At 40.5% G+C, this 24,191-nt stretch overlaps 1 protein-coding gene across 1 annotated transcript; it reads left to right on the top strand.

Annotated features, from left to right (window-relative positions):
* The first annotated feature begins 15,680 nt into the window (after nucleotides 1-15,680).
* Nucleotides 15,681-15,998, top strand: LOC140840651 (uncharacterized). The gene has a single exon (XM_073207828.1). The coding sequence runs from the start codon at nucleotides 15,681-15,683 to the stop codon at nucleotides 15,996-15,998; it is 318 nt and encodes a 105-aa protein (XP_073063929.1).
* The last annotated feature ends 8,193 nt before the right edge of the window (nucleotides 15,999-24,191 follow it).

Below are 24,191 nucleotides of genomic sequence, written 5' to 3'. Positions count from 1 at the left end.
TTTCTTTGTGGTTTGAACAGGGAAATCCAAGATCAAGTGGAGCTTCGGCACTACTTGGATCTAGACGAGATTGTGCAAATGGCCATAAAAGTGGAGCAACAACTCAAAAGGCGTGGAGTTGGCCGCACCAATCAAACTGGGGGTGCATCATCTTCTTGGAGACCAAATGTGGGGAAGCGTGAGGAGAACAAGGTGGTGGCCAAGCCCAAAATTGAGACCAAACAAGAGGTGCCTAAGCAAGGAGTGCAAGGTAAATCTCAAACTCCTCTTAATTGATTTAGAGATGTTAAATGTTTTAGGTGTCAAGGGTTGGGTAATATTTCTAGTGAGTGTCCTAACAAGAGGGTAATGATCTTAAATGACTATGGTGAGTATGAGTCGCATAGTGAGGGTGATGATGATGATGAGATGCTTGCGTTAGAGGATCCTGATGAGGAATATGAGGCGGTTGTAGGTGAAGCATTAGTGACTAGGCGTATCATGAGTGCACAAGTCAAGGAGGAGGAGGCTAGCCAAAGGGAGAATTTGTTCCACACTAGATGTTTTGTGAATGGTAAGGTGTGCAATGTGATCATAGATGGGGGTAGTTGCACTAATGTGGCTAGTGTTGAGATGGTGGAAAAATTGGGTTTACCTACATTAAAGCATCCTCAACCATATAGGCTTCAATGGTTGAACGATTGTGCGGAGGTGAAGGTGAACAAGCAAGTCTTGGTATCTTTTTCTATTGGGAAGTATGTGGATGAGGTTTTGTGTGATGTGGTACCTATGCATGCATGTCATATTTTGTTGGGTAGACCTTGGCAATATGATAGGCGTGTGTCACATGACGGGTTCAAGAATAAGTACTCATTTGTCTTGAAGAAAGAAACCATTGTTTTACTTCCATTGTCCCCAAAGCAAGTGTTGGAGGACCATTTGAAAAAAAAGAAGAGAGATGAGGCCGAAAAAAAGAGTGAACAAAAAAGTGAGATGGCCTTTGAAAACAAAAATGAAATGGCTGAAAAAAATAGTGATAAAAAAAGTGAGATAGCCATAAAAACAAAAAAAAAGAGAGGAAAGAAAATGAGGGAAAAGAAAAGGAGAGGAAAGATGCCAAAAAGAAATCATATATGGCCCAAAAAGGTGAGTTGAAACAATTGTGGCACACACATGAACCACTTGTGCTAATTCTTTACAAGGAGATCCTCCTTAACACAAGTGATATAGCCGGATCCCTTCCGAGCATTGTTGTTTTACTTTTGCAGGAATTTGATGATATATTTTCGGAGGAGCTACCTCAAGGACTACCACCATTGAGGGGGATTGAGCACCAAATTGATTTGGTCCCCGGGAGTGCATTGCCAAATCGTCCAGCTTATAGGAGCAACCCGGAGGAGACCAAAGAGCTTCAACGGCAGGTAAGTGAGTCGTTAGATAGGGGTTTTGTGCGTGAGTCCATGTCACCTTGTGCGGTACCTGTTTTATTAGTTCCTAAGAATGATGGCTCATGGCGTATTTGTGTAGATTGTAGGGCAATTAATAACATTACCATTAAGTATAGGCATCCCATACCTAGACTAGATGATATGTTAGATGAATTGCATGGTGCTTGCTTTTTTAGCAAAATTGATTTGAAAAGTGGGTATCACCAAATTAGGATGAGGGAAGGTGATGAGTGAAAAACTGCTTTTAAAACCAAATACGGGTTATATGAGTGGATGGTCATGCCTTTCGGCTTAACTAACGCTCCTAGTACCTTTATGAGGCTAATGAACCATGTCTTGTGTGCATACATAGGAAAATTTGTTGTTGTTTATTTTGATGATATCCTAGTATAGAGCAAAGACTTGGATGAGCATGTTGGTCACTTGAAACTTGTGCTAATCACACTAAGGGCTGAAAATCTATATGCTAACTTAAAGAAATGTGATTTTTGTACAAACAAACTTGTCTTTCTTGGTTTTGTGGTAAGTTCACAGGGTATACAAGTTGATGAAGACAAGGTAAGTGCTATTCGAGATTGGCCAACGCCTACTACTGTTGGTCAAGTTCGAAGTTTTCATGGTCTTGCAAGCTTCTATAGGAGGTTTGTCAAGGATTTTAGCGCATTGGCAGCACCGATGACGGCGGTGATCATGAAGAACGTTCCATTCTATTGGGGCGAGGAGCAAGAGAAGTCCTTTAATCTCATTAAGCAAAAGTTAATTAATGCTCCTTTACTTGTTTTACCTGATTTTGCTAACACCTTTGAAATTGAATGTGATGCTTCAAGTGTAGGTGTATTGGTGGCGTGTTGATGCAAGGAGGGCGGCCGGTGGCATACTTTAGTGAGAAGCTCAATGGAGCGGCGCTTAACTATCCCACGTATGATAAGGAGTTCTACGCACTTGTGAGGACCCTAGAGACGTGGCAGCACTACCTGAGGCCTAAGGAGTTTGTGATTCATACGGATCACGAGTCTCTAAAGCACCTTAAGGGGCAACAGGAGTTGAACAAGCGGCATGCCAAGTGGGTGGCATTCATAGAGACATTCCCCTACATCATCAAGTATAAGCAAGGTAAGGAAAACATAGTGGCCGACGCACGATCACGGAGGTACGTGCTTTTCTCTACTTTGGAATCTAAAATCTTGGGGTTTGAGCTTGTTAAAGAATTGTATGCGCTAGATGATGATTTTAAAGAAGTGTTTGAAACTTGTATGCATGGTCCACATGATAAATTCTACTTGCATAAGGGTTTCTTGTTTAGAGAGGATAGATTGTGCATTCCTAAGTCATCAATTCGTGAACTACTTGTTAGGGAGGCACATGGGGGTGGTCTAATGGGACATTTTGGTGTGGCAAAAACATTGAATGCTTTGCATGAACATTTTATTGGCCACACATGAAGCGTGATGTTGAGAGTATTTGTGAGAAGTGCATAACTTGTAGACAAGCTAAGTCTAGGACACAACCACACGGATTGTATACACCACTTCATGTCCCTAGCGAGCCTTGTTTTGACATATCTATGGACTTTGTTTTGGGGTTGCCTAGGACTAAGAAGGGGAGGGATTCGATATTTGTTGTTGTTGATAGATTTTCTAAAATGACACATTTTATAGCTTGTCATAAAACCGATGATGCTTCACACATTGCGGATTTGTTCTTTAGAGAGGTAGTTAGGTTGCATGGCATGCCTAGGACTATTGTTTCTGATCGCGATGTTAAATTCTTAAGTTACTTTTGGAAGACGTTATGGGCTAAACTTGTCACAAAATTTTTGTTTTCTACTACTTGTCATCCTCAAACGGATGGACAAACTGAAGTTTTTAATAGAGCTTTAGGAACACTTTTGCGTGCTATTCTTAAAAAGAACTTAAATAATTGGGAGAATTGTTTGCCATTTGTTGAATTTGCTTATAATCGTTGCGTGCATCGCACTCCAAATTATTCGCCATTTGAAATTGTTTACAGTTTTAATCCTTTGACTCCGTTAGATTTGATGTCTTTACCTGTGAGTGAAAGGTTAAACATGGACGGCAAAAAGAAGGCTGAATTTGTTAGGGGATTGCATGAAAAGGTCAAGGCCAACATTGAGAAAAGAAAGGAGCAATATGCCAAGCAAGCCAACAAAGGGAAGAAGAAGGTGATATTTGAGAAAGGAGATTAGGTCTGGCTACACTTGAGGAAGGAAAGGTTCCCCAAGAAGCGACGTTCAAAGCTATTACCTAGGGGTGATGGACCATTCCAAGTCCTTGAAAGGATCAATGACAACGCCTACAAACTCGATCTACCGGGTGAGTATAACGTGAGTTATACTTTTAATGTTAGTGACTTGTCGTTTTTTGATGTAGGTGACGAGCTGGATTTGAGGACAAATCCTTTTCAAAAAGGGGAGGATGATCCGAACACGGATGGTCAAGCTCCAAAGAAAGCATGGGATCCTTTAGAGTTACCGGAGGGACCAATCACGAGGGGACGATTGAAGAGATTCAAGGAAGCGTTGCAGGGGCTTATGAGCAATGAGGAAGGACTTACAAGCAAGGTACGGAGTGAGGAAGGCTTCGTGATGCATGCGAGCAAGTATGGGAGCCAAAGGAACATTATTCAAGTGATAAATGAAGATGAGTCCAGAAGCATTGGCGCCCGAGCGGCCAAAGACTACCGCCCGAGCGCCACACTTACTGCCCGAGGAGAAAACTTCCAGCAAGCCTCGCGCCCGAGCGGTCAATTCTTACCGCCCGAGCGCGGATTATAGATTCCTCGGCGCTCGAGCGGTAATTTCCTACCGCCCGAGCGCGAGTCAATTTCGGGAAAATCCTAATTTCCTAGTTTAGAGTTTTATTTATTTTGGCAACTAGATTCTAGACATCTTTTTGATATGTAAACACTTTGGACGAATTTTTTACACACAATACACATTATTCATTGATAGTTTATCAACTTTTGAGAATTTTCTCTCAACTTTCAAAGCTTTGCTTTGTGCTCAACAAAAATCAAACTTATCAAAGTTTATAACTTTGTGGCGTTTGTCGATCGTGCTTGTGCGGATCGTCGTCGACTAGTTCTTCGAAGGTTCATTATAATTTCGATTGTTTATCTCGTGTTTATTTATTGCTAAACTTTTATAGTTTAGAGGTGAATATCACAATAAAAATTGAATCAAAAGATCGGGAAAACAACAACGATTCTTTGTTTGATATTGAATTGAGGGCGCGATTCGTTTTTAATCGTGTTTGCTATTCATTCGTACAAAGATTCATGTCACCCCCCTTTCCCCTGACTCCCTCACCTCCATCACCTTATCCCGACTCCTATTCAGAGGAACATGCGATGAGAATTGTCCTCTACTTCTGGTTATGTTCTCCTCCCTCTCACCTGCACCTCTCTTCTTACCCCCTCTCTCGGCTCCCTCCACCCTACTCCCTCCGGGTTGGTTTTCCATCCTTCTATAGCGTTGGGCGTCTTCCAAGTTTACATATTTTTCCGCCCGAGCTAACAAGTCGTCATAGCTCGACGGAGATTTTTCTACCAACGATTTGAAGAATTCTCCCCACCCCCCCCCCCCTCCCCAAAGCTCTTGGGTAAAGACACTTATCATGATGTTGGGGGTAGCCACTGGTATTTCCAATGCTGCGCTGTTGAAGCGCTGGACAAACTGCCGTAAAGTTTCAGCCTCTTGCTGTTTCGTTACAAACAAACTCAAGTAGTTTTTCTGGTGCCTCTTGCTGCTGGAAAATCGGTGCAAGAAAGCTGTAGAAAAATCTTCGAAAGACTGTATGGAGTTTGGCTGCAGGGTATTAAACCATTGTTGGGCTTACTTTACCAACGTGCCCAGAAACACCCTGCACCTAACTCCATCCGAATATTGGTGCAACAGAGCCGCATTCTCAAATCTCTCCAAGTGTTCTTCGGGGTCTGTATGTCCGTCATATTCTCCAACGTTCGATTGTCGGAAATTTGGGGAAAGCCCTTCTTCCAAGATGGATACTGAAAAAGGGCTTCTTTTCTTGGGTACCGGCGCCCTGCTTCCTACCTGCTCCCTCAACCTCCGTATCTCCTTCCACATATCCCCCATCTCACTAATCTCCCCACTTTGGAGGGGATGCGTTTCTTCAACCCTGCTTTGTTGGACTTCAACATTTTTCTCTCGCTCCTGACGAGTGGCCTGCTCTTCAACGAACGTAGATTCTTGGTTCTTCTTCATAGCCTCATCCACGGTCCGAGTGATAAATTGACCCAACTGCTCCAGGGTCAAGTTCCCCACATTTTCATTAGGACGAGGTTGCTCGACCCTATTCTCTTGACGAGGTTGTTCTGTTCTCGCCTCCTAATGGGGTCGTTCCTGGCTTGGCTCAGCATGAGTGTGGGGCTCTTAGCTCCTAATCGTTATTACAATGCAATCTGATTAGGGTTAATTAATTATAGCGGAAAACGAGTTTAAAATTTCTTTACAATGAGCCCAAATCATTTTATTTGAATACTAAAAAATAGTATTTCATCTCCAATCATAAACATGCCCACACCTAATCAAAACCAATCATATACAAACAACTCATATCCTCGAGACATGCCCCGGTATATAGATAAATATACATATACTGGGAACAAGATATAAACCTCAGCCCAAACTGTGGCTCCCTCCAAAAGTACCCTATCCGGTCTCCTGATATCCTGGAGTACCTGCCATTGTCCACACACAAAGAAAACAACAGCCCCCCTTGGGGGTGAGCAAAGCTCCGTATGGAACAACCATCATATATACCACAGATATCTAAACAATGATATATGGTATGCAATGAATGTATGTCGTGGAGGTATCAGGTCAAATGCCCATCCACTGAGCACATGTCAGAATCAAACGAATCGCTATCAAATCTATGCTCGAGCTGGCACACCAGCCTCAATAACGGATACTTGTATGATAGCGTCGATAAAGCACCATCAAATCCCAAATCTCATATTAATCGTCGGGGCCAAAAATGTCTATGCCTTAAGGGTCATATAATACCAAACATAGCATTGTGTTCACAAACCCCATAATCCAATCAATTCATCTCAAGGTATCCAAGGATCATAGCTCAACGTGCATGTCATGTATCGATATATGCATCAAACGATGTGTGTTAACAAAACATTTATTTTATACATCGATATTCCAATCATAATGTCATGTATGCCACATCAAGTCAAAAATAAGGCATATAGACACAATTTCTCATTCCAATCAATCAAATCAATCCGACATATATCATATAATACAGATACCTGTCGTATGTTACCCGGTCGCAACATACCTCAATTCTTTGTTTCCAGTTCATGTAGCCTGAAGATATTGATATAACACTTTATCTACATCAATAACATATTCATTCCAATCAATAACATGATCGAAAATCAATAATATGAGTTTCAAATATCTTTTGAAACTTCAAAAATTCATATCAAATCAAAATCATATCATAATTCAATTCCAAATTCGAATATAAGTTTATTCTCGGTTATTCTACTAAATATAGGAATTTCAACTTCAAATACACACTATTCCAGCACTTTGATATTTATATCTGCTGGAACCAGAAGAAAATTACCTCAGTAAGAAGCCCTCGACGTGAAGATCACAAATATATAATTTGTTTCGCGTTTAGACAGCGTTTCGAAGTCTATTTGGACGAAAGAAAATCAAAATCCCTCGTGTCTCTCGAAGTCGCTGAAAGAAAAGTGAAGAAAGAAAGAAGAAAAGAAAGGATTCTTATCCCCACCGCTCTCGCGCTCGGGCGGTAGAATTCTCGCGCCCGAGCGTGAGACATTCTGTCCCCGAGATATATATATACCGCGCTCGGGCGCGGAGTGTTCTGTCCGCTTAAACTTGCATCGCGCTCGGGTGGTCAAAAACTACCGCTCGGGCGCGAAGTGTTCTGCCCGATCACAAACTTTACATACCCAGGCGCTCGGGCGGTCATTTTCTATCGCCCGGACACCACACGTTCTGTACAAATATTGATTTTTGTACTATATTGGCGTCCGACTTCTCCACTCGAGCTCTTACAACATCAATTCATATTCAACATTCATTTTCTCAATTCCATTGTCATGATATACATCAAATAAAAAATCACATGACAATTTCATACATTATTGATAATCACATAATATTTACGATAATTCGATACACGGTCCTTATATTTCTCCCCCACTTAAAAGATTTCGTCCTCGAAATCTCAAACATCTCTATATACATAACATTGGAAAACATATATATGTCACCAGTTATAGTACATATCAAAACTAAAATCAGTAAAGGGATCAGAATACATTGAATACAATGGAACAAATGGACTAGGATCAAACAAATGCGGATATGAATCTCGCATTTTACTTTCCAACTCCCACGTCGACTCTTCTACACCATTCCGTGTCCATTGTACTCGAACTAAAGGGATCGATTTATTTCGCAATATCTTTTCCTTTCGATCCATAATACGAACAGATTGTTCGACCTAGGAAAGAAAATGATCCAGTTCAACCTCATCAGGTGCAAGTACTTGTGATGGATCTAGTTCATATTTCCTCAACTTAGAAACATGAAACACATCGTGAATGACAGATAGAGCTGGTGGCAATGCCAATCGATACGCAAGATCACCAACTCGATCTAGAATCTCGTATGGACCAACATAACGAGGAGATAACTTCTCTCGCATGCCAAATCGAACAGTGCCTCTAAAGGGAGATATTTTCAAAAACACTCTGTCACCTTTCTGGAATTCCAAGGGTCGTCTTCGTTTATTCGCATAACTCGTTTGACGATCTTGAGCAGCTTTCATCCGCTGCCGAATTAACTGAACCTTATCGTTCATTTTGTATATCATTTCAGGTCCAGTCAATTGTATCTCACCAATTTCAACCCAAAATAACGGTGATCTACATCGTCTCCCATATAGAGCTTCAAACGGTGCCATACCGATACTCGTCTGAAAGCTATTATTATATAAAAATTCAACTAATGGTAAGGCATCTTGCCATCCCATTCTAAAATCCATTACAATCGCACGTAACATATGCTCTAAAGTTTGAATCGTGCCCTCAGTTTGAGGGTGATAAGCAGTACTCATAGCCAAACGCATACACATCGCTTCCTGAAAACTACCCCAGAATTTAGAAGCAAATCTGGGATCACGACCAGATACAATTGAGACTGGCACACCATGCAGTCTCACAACATTCTCAATGTATAAACAGGCTATTCTCTTATAAAGATAAGTCCGTTCATACAGAATAAAATGTGCAGATTTCGAAAGCCGATCAATAATGACCCAAATAGCATCACAGCTCTTGGGCGAACGAGGTAAATGAGTCACAAATCCATAGCAATATGTTCCCAATTCCATTTCGGGATTTCGAGACTGTGGAGTAATCCTCCCGGTTTCATTCTCTTGGCTTTCACTTGCTGACAGACAAGACATTTTGCAATAAACTCAGCAATGTCCTTCTTTATACGTTTCCATCAGAATTGAGGTCTTAATGTCAAATACATCTTTCTACCTCCAGGGTGAATACTGTATTTGCTACAATGCGCTTCTCGAAGAAGAGCAGATTTCAAATCAGAATCATCAGGAACTATCAGCTGACAATTAAGTCGTAACGAACCATCAGAAGAGATCTGGAATCCAGACTGATGTCCTACAGATACAAGTTCTTTCGACTTTTGGATCTGAGCATCGCTTCGTTGGGCCTTTCGTATCTTCGATATCAAGTTCGGCTCAGTTTGCAATGCTGAGACAGTGACAGAATTCCAATTCGATTGAAAAGCCCAACCAAAAGTACATATATCCTCATGTACCTTGGCGACACAAACAGATGCTAAAACAGAATCATGCACCTTACGACTAAGGGCATCCGCAGTAACATTCACCGACCTAGGGTGATATTGAATCTCACAATCAAAATCCTTCAGGAGATCCATCCACATGCGTTGCCTTATATTCAAATCAGATTGAGAAAATAGATATTTCAGACTCTTAAGATCTGAATAGATAACAATTTTTTCTCCGTACAAATAATGGCGCCAAATCTTCAAAGCAAACACAATGGCGGCCAATTCAAGATCATGAACAGGATAACGTGGTTCATGAGATTTCAATTGACGAGACGCATAAGCAACCACTTTGCCATGTTGCATCAGAACACAGCCCAAACCTTTACCAGACGCATCTGTACACACCACAAATCCTCCGATACCTGAGGGAATAGTAAGCACAAGTGCTGTGGTCAATCTCGTCTTCAATTCAAAAAAACTAGCTTCACATTCATCTGACCAAATGAATCGCTGATTCTTCTGTGTCAGTTGAGTAATAGGTTTAGCAATTTTTAAAAACCCGTCGATAAAGCGACGATAATATCCAGCTAAACCCATGAAGCTACGGATCTCAGGAAGATTCGTAGGTCTTGGCCAATTCAACACAGCTTCGACCTTCGCAGGATCAAAAAATATGCCATGTCTCGAAATGACGTGGCCCAAAAATACCACTTTGTCCATCCAGAATTTGCATTTGGACAATTTAGCGTACAAATGACTAGTACAGTCTCAGATGTTCAGCATGCTCCTTTTTCGATTTCGAATAGACAAGAATATCATCGATAAACACAATAACGAATCGGTCAAGATAATCTCGGAAGACACGATTCATTAAATTCATAAAAATAACAGGAGTATTCGTAAGACCGAAAGGCATAACCAAGAATTCATAATGGTCATACCTCGTACGAAAAGCAGTTTTAGGCATATCTTCATCTCGAACTCGTACTTGATGATATCCAGAACGAAGATCAATCTACGAGTAAACAGAAGTACCTTGAAGCTGATCAAACAAATCATCAATACGAGGAAGTGGGTACTTGTTCTTCACAGTAGCTCGATTCAGTTGCCTATAATCAATACACATTCGCATCGTACCATCTTTCTTTCGAACAAATAAAACTGGAGCTCCCCAAGGTGATACACTCGGTCGAATATATCCCTTGTTGAGAAGATCCTGCAATTGTTCTTTCAATTCTTTCAATTCCAATGGTGCCATGCGATAGGGAGCTTTCGAAATAGGTGCAGTCCCCGTCACAAGATCAATACCAAACTCAACTTCTCGATGAGGATGAAAATCAGGAATCTTATCAGGAAATGCATCCTGGAATTCTTTCGCAACAGAAATCTCAGATAAAGAAGACTCCTTTTTAGAAATATCAATAGCGTAGATAAGATAACCCTCATCTCCGCTAGTCAACAGTCGGGACATTTTCAAGGAAGATACCAATGGAATTTTGGCTTGGGAACCCTTGCCATAAAAATTCCACTTGGGTCCATCAACAGATCGAAATCGAACCACTCCATGACAACAATCAACAGTAGTTCGATTCGTCATCAAGATATCCATGCCAACAATACAATCAAAGACGTGCATTGGGAGGACAATCAAATTCAGAAATACCACATTATCCTCACATATCAATACACAATTATGCACAACTTGCTCAGATAAAATAATCTTCGCTGCTGGCATGGCTATCGACAAAGTATCATACAACGGGGTATACTCAATACCATGAGATGCAACAAATGCGTGAGATATGAATGAATGAGATGCTCCTGTATCAAATAAAACACGTGCAGGATAATGGCAAAGCGTGCAAATACCTGCAATCACGCCACCAGGAGCTTCTCTCGCATGATCCTCGGTCATGGCGTACGCTCTCACTTGAGCAGGAACTTGGGAACTCTGACCACCCGGTCCTCGATATCGTGGGACACTTGACTGCTGGAAAGAAAGAACATGAACAACATGTCTCATCATACTAGGGCCACCTCTAAATCTTGGATGGGGTTGAGTAGAAGTCGTACCCCTGTTCGGACATACCCGAGAGAAATGGCCTTCCTGCCCACACTGATAACAAGTACCAAACATACCTCGACACTGCTCGATAGTATGTTTACCTCCACAATGGCTACAGTAAGGAGCAATCACAGGACTCTCTCTCTGTGATCCACTAGAACTTGAAGAAGACGAAGAAACAGAGCCAGTCTTCTTAAACTTCTTACCTCTCGGCCGCAAAGCAGGCTGTTGAGCTGACACTGGAGGTGGAGGAGTATACTGTGGACCTCCTCGCATTAGTCCAGCCTCGGTTGCCTTATCTCGTTCAACTGCCTCTGCGTAGCTAGTAGGCAATCCAGAAACAACATAAGTATATATAGCATGATGTAATCCATTCACAAACTTGTTATATTTTGCCTTTGCATTCCCAGCCACGTGAGGTGCATATTTCAACAAAGTAGAAAACTTCGAAGCATATTCTGCAACAGTCATCGTTCCCTGCTGCAGATTATTGAATTTTATTTTCCTGAGCAGTATAATAAGAAGGAGGGGAATACTGCTCCAAAAACTAGGCCTTGAAGACATCCCAAGTGACTTCAATCCTTGCATCTTTCAGTCCAATCTCAGCGGCTTCCCACCAAAATTTAGCTCGGTCTTTCAACTGATAGAGAGAAAGTTTCAGTCTCCTAGCCTTGGAATACTCCACAATATTAAACAGATGCTCAATATACTCTAACCAGGCTTCAGCTCTTTCAGCACTCTCAGTGCCAAAGAACCTCGGTGGATTCAGATCCTGGAATCGAGCCATCACTACATCCATGGACAACCCTTCAATTTTTTTCCAACTATTCTTTCAGTACTGCTACTCCCAGTTTCATTTGTGGGATCCATCTACAAATCAAAAGATGAATATCACAAATCAATATCAATTTCATAATATCATCATCTCATATCATCAATCTCATCAGATACTTACTCAAATCAAATCAAGTAAGAGCAAGTAATACAAATAAATCAAACACATGCGCACAATTAATTTGTGCCTATTCAAGTGTACACAAGACTCAATCGAGCATTCCCAGCTATTCTCTGATACCACTCTGTGTGGGGCTCTTAGCTCCTAATCGTTATTACAATGCAATCTGATTAAGGTTAATTAATTACAGCGGAAAACGAGTTTAAAATGTCTTTACAATGAGCCCAAATGATTTTATTTGAATACTAAAAATAGTATTTCATCTCCAATCATAAACATGCCCACACCTAATCAAAACCAATCACATACAAACAACTCATATCCTCGAGACATGCCCCGGTATATAGATACATATACATATACTAGGAACAAGACATAAACCTCAGCCCAAACTGTGGCTCCCTCAAAAAGTACCCTCTCCGGTCTCCTGATATCCTGGAGTACCTGCCATTGTCCACACACAAAGACAACAACATCCCCCCTTGGGAGTGAGAAAAGCTCCGTATGGAACAACCATCATATATACCACAGATATCTAAACAATGATATATGGTATGCAATGCATGTATGTCGTGGAGGTATCAAGTCAAATGCCCATCCACCGAGCACATGTCAGAATCAAACGAATCGCTATCAAATCAATGCTCGATCTGGCACACCGGCCTCAATAAGGGATACTCGTATGATAGCGTCGACAAAGCGCCATCAAATCCCAAATCTCGTATCAATCGTCGGGGCCACAAATGTGTATGCTTTAAGGGTCATAAAATACCAAACATAGCATTGTGTTCACAAACCCCAGAATCCAATCAAATCATCTCAGGATATCCAAGGATCATAGCTCAACGTGCATGTCATGTATCGATTTATGCATCAAACGATGTGTGTTAACAAAACATTTATTTTACACATCGATATTCCAATCATAATGTCATGTATGCCACATCAAGTCAACAATAAGGCATATAGACACAATTTCTCATTCCAATCAATCAAATCAATCCGACATATATCATATAATACAGATACATGTCGTATGTTACCCGGTCGCAACATACCTCAATTCTTCGTTTCCAGTTGATGTAGCCTGAAGATATTGATATAACACTTTATCTACATCAATAACATATCAAATCCAATCAATAACATGATACAAAATAAATAATATGAGTTTAAAATATCTTTTGAAACTTAAAAAATTCATATCAAATCAAAATCATATCATAATTCAATTCCGACTTCGAATATTAGTTTATTGTCGGTTATTCTACTACATATAGGAATTTAAAGTTCAAATACAAGCTATTCCAGCACTTTGATATTTAGATTTGTTGGAACCAGAAGAAAATTACCTCAGTCAGAAGCCCTCGACGCGAAGATCACAAATATATAATTTGTTTCGCGTTTAGACAGCGTTTCGAAGTTGATTTGGACAAAAGAAAATCAAAATTCCTCGTGTCTCTCGAAGTCGCTGAAAGAAAAGTGAAGAAAGAAAGAAGAAAAGAAAGGATTCTTATCCCCACCACTCTCGCGCTCGGGTGGTAGAATTCTCGCGCCCGAGCACGAGACATTTTGTCCCTGAGAAATATGTATACCGCGCTCGGGCGGTCAAAAATTATCGCTCGGGTGTGGAGTGTTCTGTCCGCTTAAACTTGCATCGCGCTCGGGCGGTCAAAAACTACCGCTCGGGCGCGAAGTGTTCTGCCCGAACACAAACTTTACATACCCTGGCGCTCGGGCGGTCATTTTCTATCTCCCGCGCGCCACACGTTCTGTACAAATATTTATTTTTGTACTATATTGGCGTCCGGCTTCTCCACTCGAGCTCTTACAACGTCAATTCATATTCAACATTCATTTTCTCAATTCCATTGTCATGATATACATCAAATACAAAATCACATGACAATTTCATATATTATTGATAATCACATAAGATTTACGATAATTCGATACACGATCCTTACAATGAGACTCTTCGGGTCCCCTCTGAGGACGCAATGATGCTGAGTTAGCTCTTCTACTCCCTCTCTTCCCTACCATCTCTACGTCTCAACTAAAATTTTCCCACAGATGGCGCCAAGTGATACTCACGGGAAATTTAGGATCCGATTCCAGCAAGTGTCACTAGTCAGACGCAGGTTTTGAAATTACCCTGAGCCTGAAATCACAAATAAGATCCTTAGGAGGGGGCCAGGAGGGTGTCCTGGCCTAGCCCCTCCGACGCTCAAGTCAGTGACTAAAGATGTATGGGGGGAGCACCTACGGGTGCTGCTAAAAACAATATAGTGAATGAATTAACTGAACACTCAAACCTGGTATTTATAGGAGGATACCTGGCCCCTTGATGGTCTTGTCTTCCATTTGGGTTAGGGATGGACCAAGGGTAGTGGGCCCATCCATGCTTCCATCTGGGCTGGGCCCATCCGTGGGGTATCAATGTCCTTTCCGACCGTTAAGAAAATAGTGTATATTAACGGAAGAATATGCTAACTGAAACCTCGGGGATTCTTAGTTGCAACATCACAACTCGCTTGCATATTCAAAAAGATCTTAGAGCGCTATTCAAAGTTCATATACTCCATCGCTTAATTCAGCACGCACAAAAAGAGAAATTTATCTGATCATTTAAGGATCATTTTCGTGCTTCTAAATCAAAACCTTTTACTCATATCATTAACCCTTTGGTTATTTGTTTCAGCTTTGATATCTGGTGAACTAGGTGTTCTTAAATAACCAGAAGTGTAAAGTGATCACTCAGAGTTCCAAAACAGGCAGTGTGATAAGTCCTGATTGGAGTGGGTTGTTACAAGAAGTTTGTAAAGTCAAAGTCTTTTAGTGGAATCCTTCCTAAAGAGGAAGAAGAGGTGACGTATGAGTATTCATTTTCCGAACATCCATAACAAATCTTAGTCATATTATTTTCTGCAATCATTTATCTGTCTAGTCTTTATTCATTACTTCAAGCCTGATATTGTGTTTTTATTTGTAAAGAAGATTGTGAATCGTTTTCCGCACTTAATAGTGGTTCACATTCTCAAACGTTTGAGAAGACGTTTTCAACCGCCTAAAAACGGTTGAAATCAAACTTGTATTCAAAAATTTGAAAGAGTTCATTCACCCCCCTCTAAACTCTTTCTCGATCCTAATAAGTAGTATCAGAGCGGGTTTTTTCTCAAACATTGATATCTTTGGAACACTTATGGCATCTTTCAATAAAATACCTATGTTCTCTAAAGAAGATTATGATTGTTGGAAGATTCGTATGCAGGCACATCTAGCAGCCCAAGATGACGACATGTGGTATGTCATTACTGATGGGCCAATGAAAACCTTGAAAGAAACACAACTGCTGCCACTACCGAAGGTGTACCTCAGATGGTCGAAAAGCACATATCTGAATGGACAGCTGAGGATAAAAAGAAAGCAAACCTGGACAACGTTGCAAAAGATTTCCACTACAAAACCTTGGACAAGAATATGTTTGCCAAGATCAAAACATGCACTACTGCCAAAGAAATATGGGAAAAGCTGACTCAACTATGTGAAGGCAACGACCAAACGAAAGAAAACAAGCTGACCGTTGTCATCCAAAAGTTTGATAATGCAAAGATGAAGCCAAGAGAAACTCTAGCAAAATTTGACGAACGGTTCAGCAGTATTATCATCGAACTCAATTCATTAGGAAAAGAGTAATCTAACCGTGAAATTGCTCTAAAAGTTATGCGAGCTCTTCCCAGAGAATGGGACGTAAAGACTATTGCAATGCGAGAATCCAAAGACTTGAATAAACTGGAACTTCACGATCTCTTTGCTGATCTTAAAGCCTATGAGTTTGAACTTGGTATACGAACTGAAGAAGATCCATCCACATCTCAACAGACGAAGACATTGCCAGCTACTATAGTGACTCTTCCGGTCGAAGAGTCCTCAAGTAAGAAATCGGCTAAGCAATTAAGCAATGAAGCCATGTCTTTATTCGTTAAAAAATTCAGTAAATTTATGCGTAAAAATCAATTACAAATGAATAAACCTCATTTTAACAAGGACCATACTGATGATGGTCAAGCTTGTTTTAACTGTGGAAAGAAAAGACACTTTATTGCAGAATGCAACAGGCCAAGAAACGATGAAAAGAAATCGAGTGACAGAAGAAGAGGTAAAGACAACAAAAGATTCATCAAAAAGAAAGTCAGCGAGTCTTAGTTGCAGAAGAAGATAAAGGCAAATGGGATGAATCAGAATCTGAAAAATCTGTTTCTGAAGAATCTTCAAGTGAAAGAGAAGATGAGAAAGTAGAATATCTCATGGCCAAAGAAGATCAAGAGTCTACTGATGAAATGGTATTTGATTTTAACTCTGATGAATTCACCCGAGAATATCTTGTCACTGCACTTCACGACATGGTAGATGATTTTAAGAGGCTTTCACGTAAGTTCAATGAAGCAATAACAGAAAAACAAAACTTGAAAAACAAGTTAACTCTCTCTAGCTGTTCGCAGCAAAAAGAAGTTAACGGTTTGAAAGTGAAGTTAAGTCTGCTAACGGCTGAGAACGATGATCTGCGAAGATTGTTCCATGCTACTTTGAAAGAAAACAAACGGTTAGTTGAGACAGTCAACACTTGGAACAAGTCCTCTGTTTCTCTTAACAAGATGCATGAAATGCAGAAACCATTGGAGATAAAACCGGAATAGGTTATAGCATTAATAAATGCAGTACTTCCAGAGTATCAACTCAACCGCTGCTAGAGAAAGACAATTTAAAACCAATTAAATTTGTCAGATCTAGCACGGTATATGAACATGGTAAGACTAAAGATCAAGGCACTCAAAATGAAAATCTTGAAAACAACAGAAGGCGATGTGGCTTAGGATATGTCGAAGTTGAGAATGCTAAAATCAACAGATCATGGCTCAGACGCAAGCCTATTACAACCGCTCAAAACGGTTCAAATTGGGCCAGCAGAAAGCCGAGATAAGCTGGAAATCATTCAAAAATTAGACCTAACCGCTACAACAACAACCAACCTGTTCAAAAAAGGTATCGATTGAGTGACAATGACAAACGGTTGAAACAACATACTGCACAAGCACTGCAAACCTCACTTGATTACGCACACAACTGCAACTATATTAGGACACGTCATGAAAAATCCTTCAGGATAATTCATGTAACGTACCGTACTTTACTACTTCAAAATTTGCGGAAAATTAAAAATTTTCTTAAATAAACGTGATCATTCAAATTTCGATAAAATAGATAAACTGTACGTCTCACAAGTTGTTGCAACCAAAAGATTTGAAATTTAAAGTTTGACAAAAGTATAAAATGTTTTCATAAACTTAAAACATGGCGGTCCTCGGGTAGTCCTCGGGTTTAGCCTCCCGCTCAGTCCAAGCCTGCTCCTTGGTCCCCACCATCAGTCTCCTCATAAACATCCTCACCTGCATCGATCAAGTCTAGTGAGTCTACTCAACACGTATAAACTGGAGATAACGAGTACTACGTAATAAAATCCACAAACAACTTTAAAATAGAACGTACATACTTTAAACTTGAACTTGCATATTAAAAACTGAACATCGTACATACATACTTAGACGTGTCATCAACATAAACTTTTCTTAAACAGGCTTGCATACTTGAACATACTTAAACATACATAGCTTCATCATTTTGCGTAGAAACATGTTTCAAAGCAAGTGACTCATAACATAATCGCCTGATCAAACTAAACCATAGTATTGGGATGACATAGAAGTATCCACTGCCACATACATGAGATCCCAGTTCATGCTTTAACGGGCGGATTGGTCCCCGTTCATGATTTAACGCTTTCCAATCCTGATCTAAACTCGTTCATAATTTAACGAGGTGGGTTGGTCCCCGTTCATGATTTAACGCTTTCCAACCCCATACATAAATTGGTCACAATACATTTAGCATACCTCAAAAACTGGAAAAAATATTTTCTTTGCACGTCGAATGATCGAGCAAAACTTGCACAATGGAATCCTCAATAAAATTATGGTTTTGTATGTTCAAAAATTAATCGCAAGTGCACGATGTCAAGTAATAGTATAGTGTACGTGAGTACGAGTATCGTTCCACTAGAGACTGTATTTAACAATTATTATTTTCAGTTATTGAACATTTAGCAACGAAAATTGATCTGATTGTTTTAACACTACTGTTATTAAATAATTAAATAGATAATAAGTGATTCAAAACTAAATTAATAATCAGAGATAGTATCCAAAATGGTTGAATAAAATTCAATAAGAAATGGATTTGTTGAGAATATCGGTTCACCTACCCCTCGTTAATTAATTAATTTATTCGATAATAATCATATGCTTCCGACAGGATTTCCTATTTAATTGAACACTCTCTCTCGAGCTATGCCAAACTAATTCGACTCAATGAATTAATTAAATGTCTTTAATTATTTATGAAGAGTGAATTGCATTTCGATCTATGAAATCCCCTAGTTTTCGTCACTCAGGACTATGACTATCGGCGCGTATCCAATTTCATATGTCTATGTAAATTGTAGATCCACGGATTATACTACTCCTTCTTATCACAAGTTTTTCTCTCGAACTCACTCGCAATATAAAAACGTTGTTAAAGTTAGCTACGCTCTAACAACACAATAAAACAATAGTATAATCAAGAATAAATCAGAAATCGAGGTGTAAATTAATTATATCAAAGTTTGGGGTAGGATCCCCTTATATCCCAACAAATATTTAAGTTTAGCTACTAGAATTCATGATTGAAATCAACAAAACTAAGTTCAAGTGATAAAAAGTAAATAAGAAATACTAGAGTTGACGAAAAACACGAAGAGCGACGCCCGTAAATCTTCAATCCAAGCGCAAAAGGCTCTCCAAGCTTGTGGGGGCTCTCAATCGTCGTCCAGAATGTTTTATTTCATGCCTCCTCACCCTACCATATCATCCACCTTTCAGAATTAAGGTAAAGAATCGTCCACAATTTTTTCCAAAAATACAGACGCGCCCGGGCTGACATAAGTTTCCGCCCGGGCGGATGGTCTACGCAGATTATAACATTTCAGTTTTCTTTCGGCGCGCCCGGGCGGATGTAAGTTTCCGCCCGGGCGGATGATCTTCGCACAAACTGTTAATTTTATAGCTCTGAAGCGCTCGGGCGGACATCAATGTACGCCCGGGCGGAAGTCCTTCGCCAAACAATTTTTTTTTTCCTTCATTTTTGCATGAATCTCCTGCATTTTCATACCGAGACATATGATTAATAATAAAACTTAATATAAACTAAAATGTGACAAAATGCATGAAATCTAAACTATAAATGCAACAAAGTGGGACAAAACATGACATGATAAACAAGTAAAATCCACCTATATCAACCCCCCAATACTAACCTTTTGCTCGCCCTCGAACAAAACAGGTGATAAGACAGAAATGGAATGTGACACAAAGTAACTCGACCGTGAATTCATAGTCATCAACTAGCCTCAGTGAAACTCAACATAATCCCTTGTCGATCAATGTAAACACACAATTCTTCGCACTTCCTTAGGTCTAGACATGGTTTCAAATAAAGCATGAACGTGTGTGTGTGTTGTTAGTCCTAGCAGCGCAAATGACAGAGGGATCCATTTTCAACCATTGTCAGATTTAAATTAGTCTGTTAGTGTGAATCTTACTCTCCTCTATTCCTCTGCACTCAGTATCCATCAACAACTATTTTTCTCTTTTTTTTTCTTTCTTCTTTTTTTTTTCTGAATAGGAATACAGTAATGAAAGGACTATATTAGAACTTTTCATTACAGATTCAAATTCATGTGTTTTGTATTTTTAGCCAGGAATATGATTTCATTCCTTTATTCGGCTCCCCAACACCTTATATCTCCAACTTTAGCCAGGAATAGAATTTCATTCCTTTATTCGGCTCCCCCACACCTTACATCTCCATCTCTTTCTTTTTTTTTTCAATGCTGATAGATACCTCGATTCAAGAGAATGTCGTCAAGTTCAATTTACACCTTCAAACATCTTCGTTCCCCACTGTAGTTTTTTTTTTTTAAAATTTTCATCATCTTATCATGCATGCTTCTAGTTCTAACATTTGTGCAAAGAGAGTTCAATGTTTTAAATAAAACTGTATGTCTTTACCATAGTATGTGCTAAAGGTGTGCGAATACACGACAGACAGGGCATGTCTCATCACTTCCTAATCATCCTTGGCTAACAATGTACTACTCCAAACACTGTCGGCTGATGCACAAACATATGCAAAACAACTAAAACTAAATGCCAACAAACAATACGAACAAGGCACCAACACGACAAAGACGACACAACACCCATCCACACCCCCATACTAGAGTCGAGCATTGTCCCCAATGCAACAGACGATAGAAAAAGAGACAGATAGGCACAACAAAATGGATGGAATATGACCTAAACATGCAACAGAAATAGCAATAAACGAAAATAAATAAATTGAACGAAACGAAATGCGATAAAAAAAAGAATGGATAGAAGTGACTCCCCTCTCACTGATCCTCCTCCTCGTGCTCCTCCGGGGGGACGACACCAGCGTCCGGCTCTGGTGCATCGGCATAATGAAAATGGAACGACGGCAGGAAAGCTGGCATTGGTGGTGGGAGAAGGGCTGGGTCGACACCACTGTGGCTCAGGGATAGGAGAAGCATGACATCAGTAGCCGTCTGATAGGTCTGACTCACAGCCTGCCACTGCAACTGATGGTCCGCAAAGGCTGCAAATTCGTCCATCCGGTCCTGAAGCAGGCGACATCGAGGTCGCAGGACCGGTGGTGGGGGCTGCTGTGGCACATGGTCAAAATTAAAACCGTCCCAGATGGGGCCAAACTGCGATAAAGCCTTCCGCCGCACTGCAATTTTCTGGATCCAGCTAGCGTCATCGAGGGCCTTAGTCGGTTGCAACCACTCATTGTCATCCTGAAAAATGACCCCAGCGTCCGCACATAGCTCTGTGATAATGTGGGAGAAGAACAATGCGACATTCGGGTTATGAATGCTCAGCTGGATCTGCGAATGGATTATCCTGCCCACATTGAGTGGCATCTGAGTGATCAATGCATAAAGCAGTAGCCCTCGCTCCCTCTGGACTTCTCTCATGTGCCCGACTGGCATCAAACGTGTGGCTAGAAATGCATACCACAACGAAGCCGGGACAAGCAAATATTTCTTTGTGAAACAGCTGTGCGAGCCAGGTGTCTTCTACGGAGGCCCCAGATAACAGATTCTTTGCATCATCAAGTCTAAATTCGGTTCTGCTGCCCATGCCACATAAACTGAGTCATCCACCGCCGGTGTCTCAAGCACCCTATTAAGCTCCGCTGAACTAAAATCGACCAGCTTCCCTCTCACAAATGTCTTACCATCACTCCTCTCCACTGCATTGGCATAGAATTCTCTCACCACGGGTAGCACCGCGGCTTGCGGTTGACGGCAAAATTTACCCCAACTTCTATTCTCAATTTGATTGATAATATATATATATATATATATATATATATATATATATATATATATATATATATATATATATATATTTATATATATATATATATTGCTCAAACTGGAAACTCCGTTCGCGAAGCAGAGCTCTATGTATTTTTGCATGCTCATATTTTTCCCTAGCCGCAGGATTCACAAATAATTGGGAATTATGAGATGAAGAAGAAGAAGCACCGTGACTTACCCGAGCCTTTTTAGGTGCCATTGTTGTTGACGATTTCTGAAGAACAATAAGCCCGGAATAGGAGGTGTGTCGCCGAGAGAGTGCTCGCCGGAACTCGGAGGAGGTGGTCGGAATGGCGCAACGGTGGTCGGAGAAATTGTAGAGGTGGCCTGAAAAAAAATCAGTTCTTGACGGGGAAAATCGCTTCTTGACGCTTGGGGAATGTGGAGAGACAAGATTGTACCTGAAATTTTGCACAAAAGGAGTGAATTGAGTGAGATTGAGAGAGAAGGGGCGAAAATTTGGAAGGGGAGGCGAGGGTTTCGAATGGGGGAGAAAGGGATCTGGTCTTTTTTTTAAAAGAAATTGCGATCCGCCCGGGCGGACATAAATATCCGCCCGGGCGGAAAACCCACGGCTTTGAAAAAATTTTCTGAAAAAGGAGCGCGCCCGTGCGGATATAAATATCCGCTCGGGCGGAAAACTCACGGCTTTAAAATTTTTTCTGAACAAGGGGAGCGCCTGGGAGGACTTAAATATCCGCCCGGGCGGAAAGCTCACGGCTCTCACACTCTTTTTAAATTTTTTTTATATAATAAGAATACACAATAAAAATCGAATTAAATTCAAGATAAGGGAACGAGAGGTAGTTCTCAATTTATAGTCGAGAGCTTGACTGTCGGTCAGTTTCAGTTCGAATTATCTTGGAACCGGGTGATTCCAAGTTGCGACTCAATTGTGCCACCCATATAGTGCTTCAGTCGCTGGGCATTGACCATAAATGTCCCAGACTTTCCATCTTGCGATTCTACAGCCCCCGTTGGGTACACTTTGGAAATCACGAATGGACCAGACCATCGCGACTTCAATTTTCTGGGAAATAGTCGCAACCGGGAGTTGTAGAGCAGAACGTTTTCACCTTCCTTGAATTCCCTTTCGATGATCCGTCTATCTTGAGCTTTCTTTGTCTTTTCTTTGTAAGATAGTGCAACATCATATGCCCGATTCCGGAACTCCTCCAACTGGTCCAATTGAAGCAGACGACGTTCACCTGCATCAATAAAATTAAAGTTCAATGCTTTAGTAGCCCAGTATGCTCGATGCTCTAACTCTACCGGTAAATGACATGCTTTACCAAACAACAACCTATATGGTGTAGTGCCTATAGGTGTTTTAAAAGCAGTCCTATATGCCCAAAGAGCATCATCTAATCTCGTGGACCAGTCCTTCCGACTCACACCTACCATTTTCTCCAAAATCCGCTTGATCTCTCGGTTAGACACTTCTACTTGACCACTCGTCTGAGGGTAATAGGGAGTATATATCTTATGTGTGACACCATATTTGCTCAAAAGTTTTTCAAAGAGTTTCTTGCAAAAATAGGTGCCACCATCACTAATGATTGCTCTTGGTGTTCCAAACCTGTTAAAAATGTTTTTCTTCAAAAATTTCAAGACAACCTGAGCATTATTAGTGGCATATGCTTCTACCTCTACCCATTTAGACACATAGTCAACCGCCACCAAAATATATTTTTTCGTGAATGAACTGGGAAACGGTCCCAAGAAGTCTATCCTCCACACATCAAAAACCTCACACTCAACGATGTTATTCAATGGCATTTCATGACGGTTAGAGATGTTACCTGTCCGCTGGCATTTATCACAGGCTAGCACATAAGAACGAGCATCTTTAAATAGGGTTGGCCAATAAAAGCCGCATTCAAGTACCTTAGATGCCGTCCTTGTTGGTCCAAAGTGACCACCTACCTCACGGTCATGGAAATGATTGAGAATATGCCCAAACTCCTCCTTTGCAACACACCTTCTTATCGTGGAATCTGCACAAATTTTAAACAAAAACGGTTCCTCCCAAAAATAATATTTCACATCAGAGAAGAATTTCTTTCTTTGGTGAAAAGTTAAATTTGGGGGAGGTGAGCCTGTAACAAGAAAATTTGCAAAATTTGCATATCATGGACAATTTTTCACCTCAAACAGTTGCTCATCAGGAAACCAATCATTAATAGAATCATTCACACACTCATCACTGATGAATTCTAACTTAGACAAGTGATCCGCAACCACATTCTCAACACCTTTCTTATCTTTGATTTCTAAGTCAAAATCTTGTAACAGTAAGATCTACCGAAGTAAGCGTGGCTTTAAAT

The sequence above is a fragment of the Primulina eburnea genome, chromosome 9 (genome assembly GCF_022965805.1).
Source record: "Primulina eburnea isolate SZY01 chromosome 9, ASM2296580v1, whole genome shotgun sequence".
NCBI lineage: Eukaryota > Viridiplantae > Streptophyta > Magnoliopsida > Lamiales > Gesneriaceae > Primulina > Primulina eburnea.
Note: the sequence above shows the minus strand (reverse complement) of the source record. Positions and strands in the feature narration are given on the sequence as shown.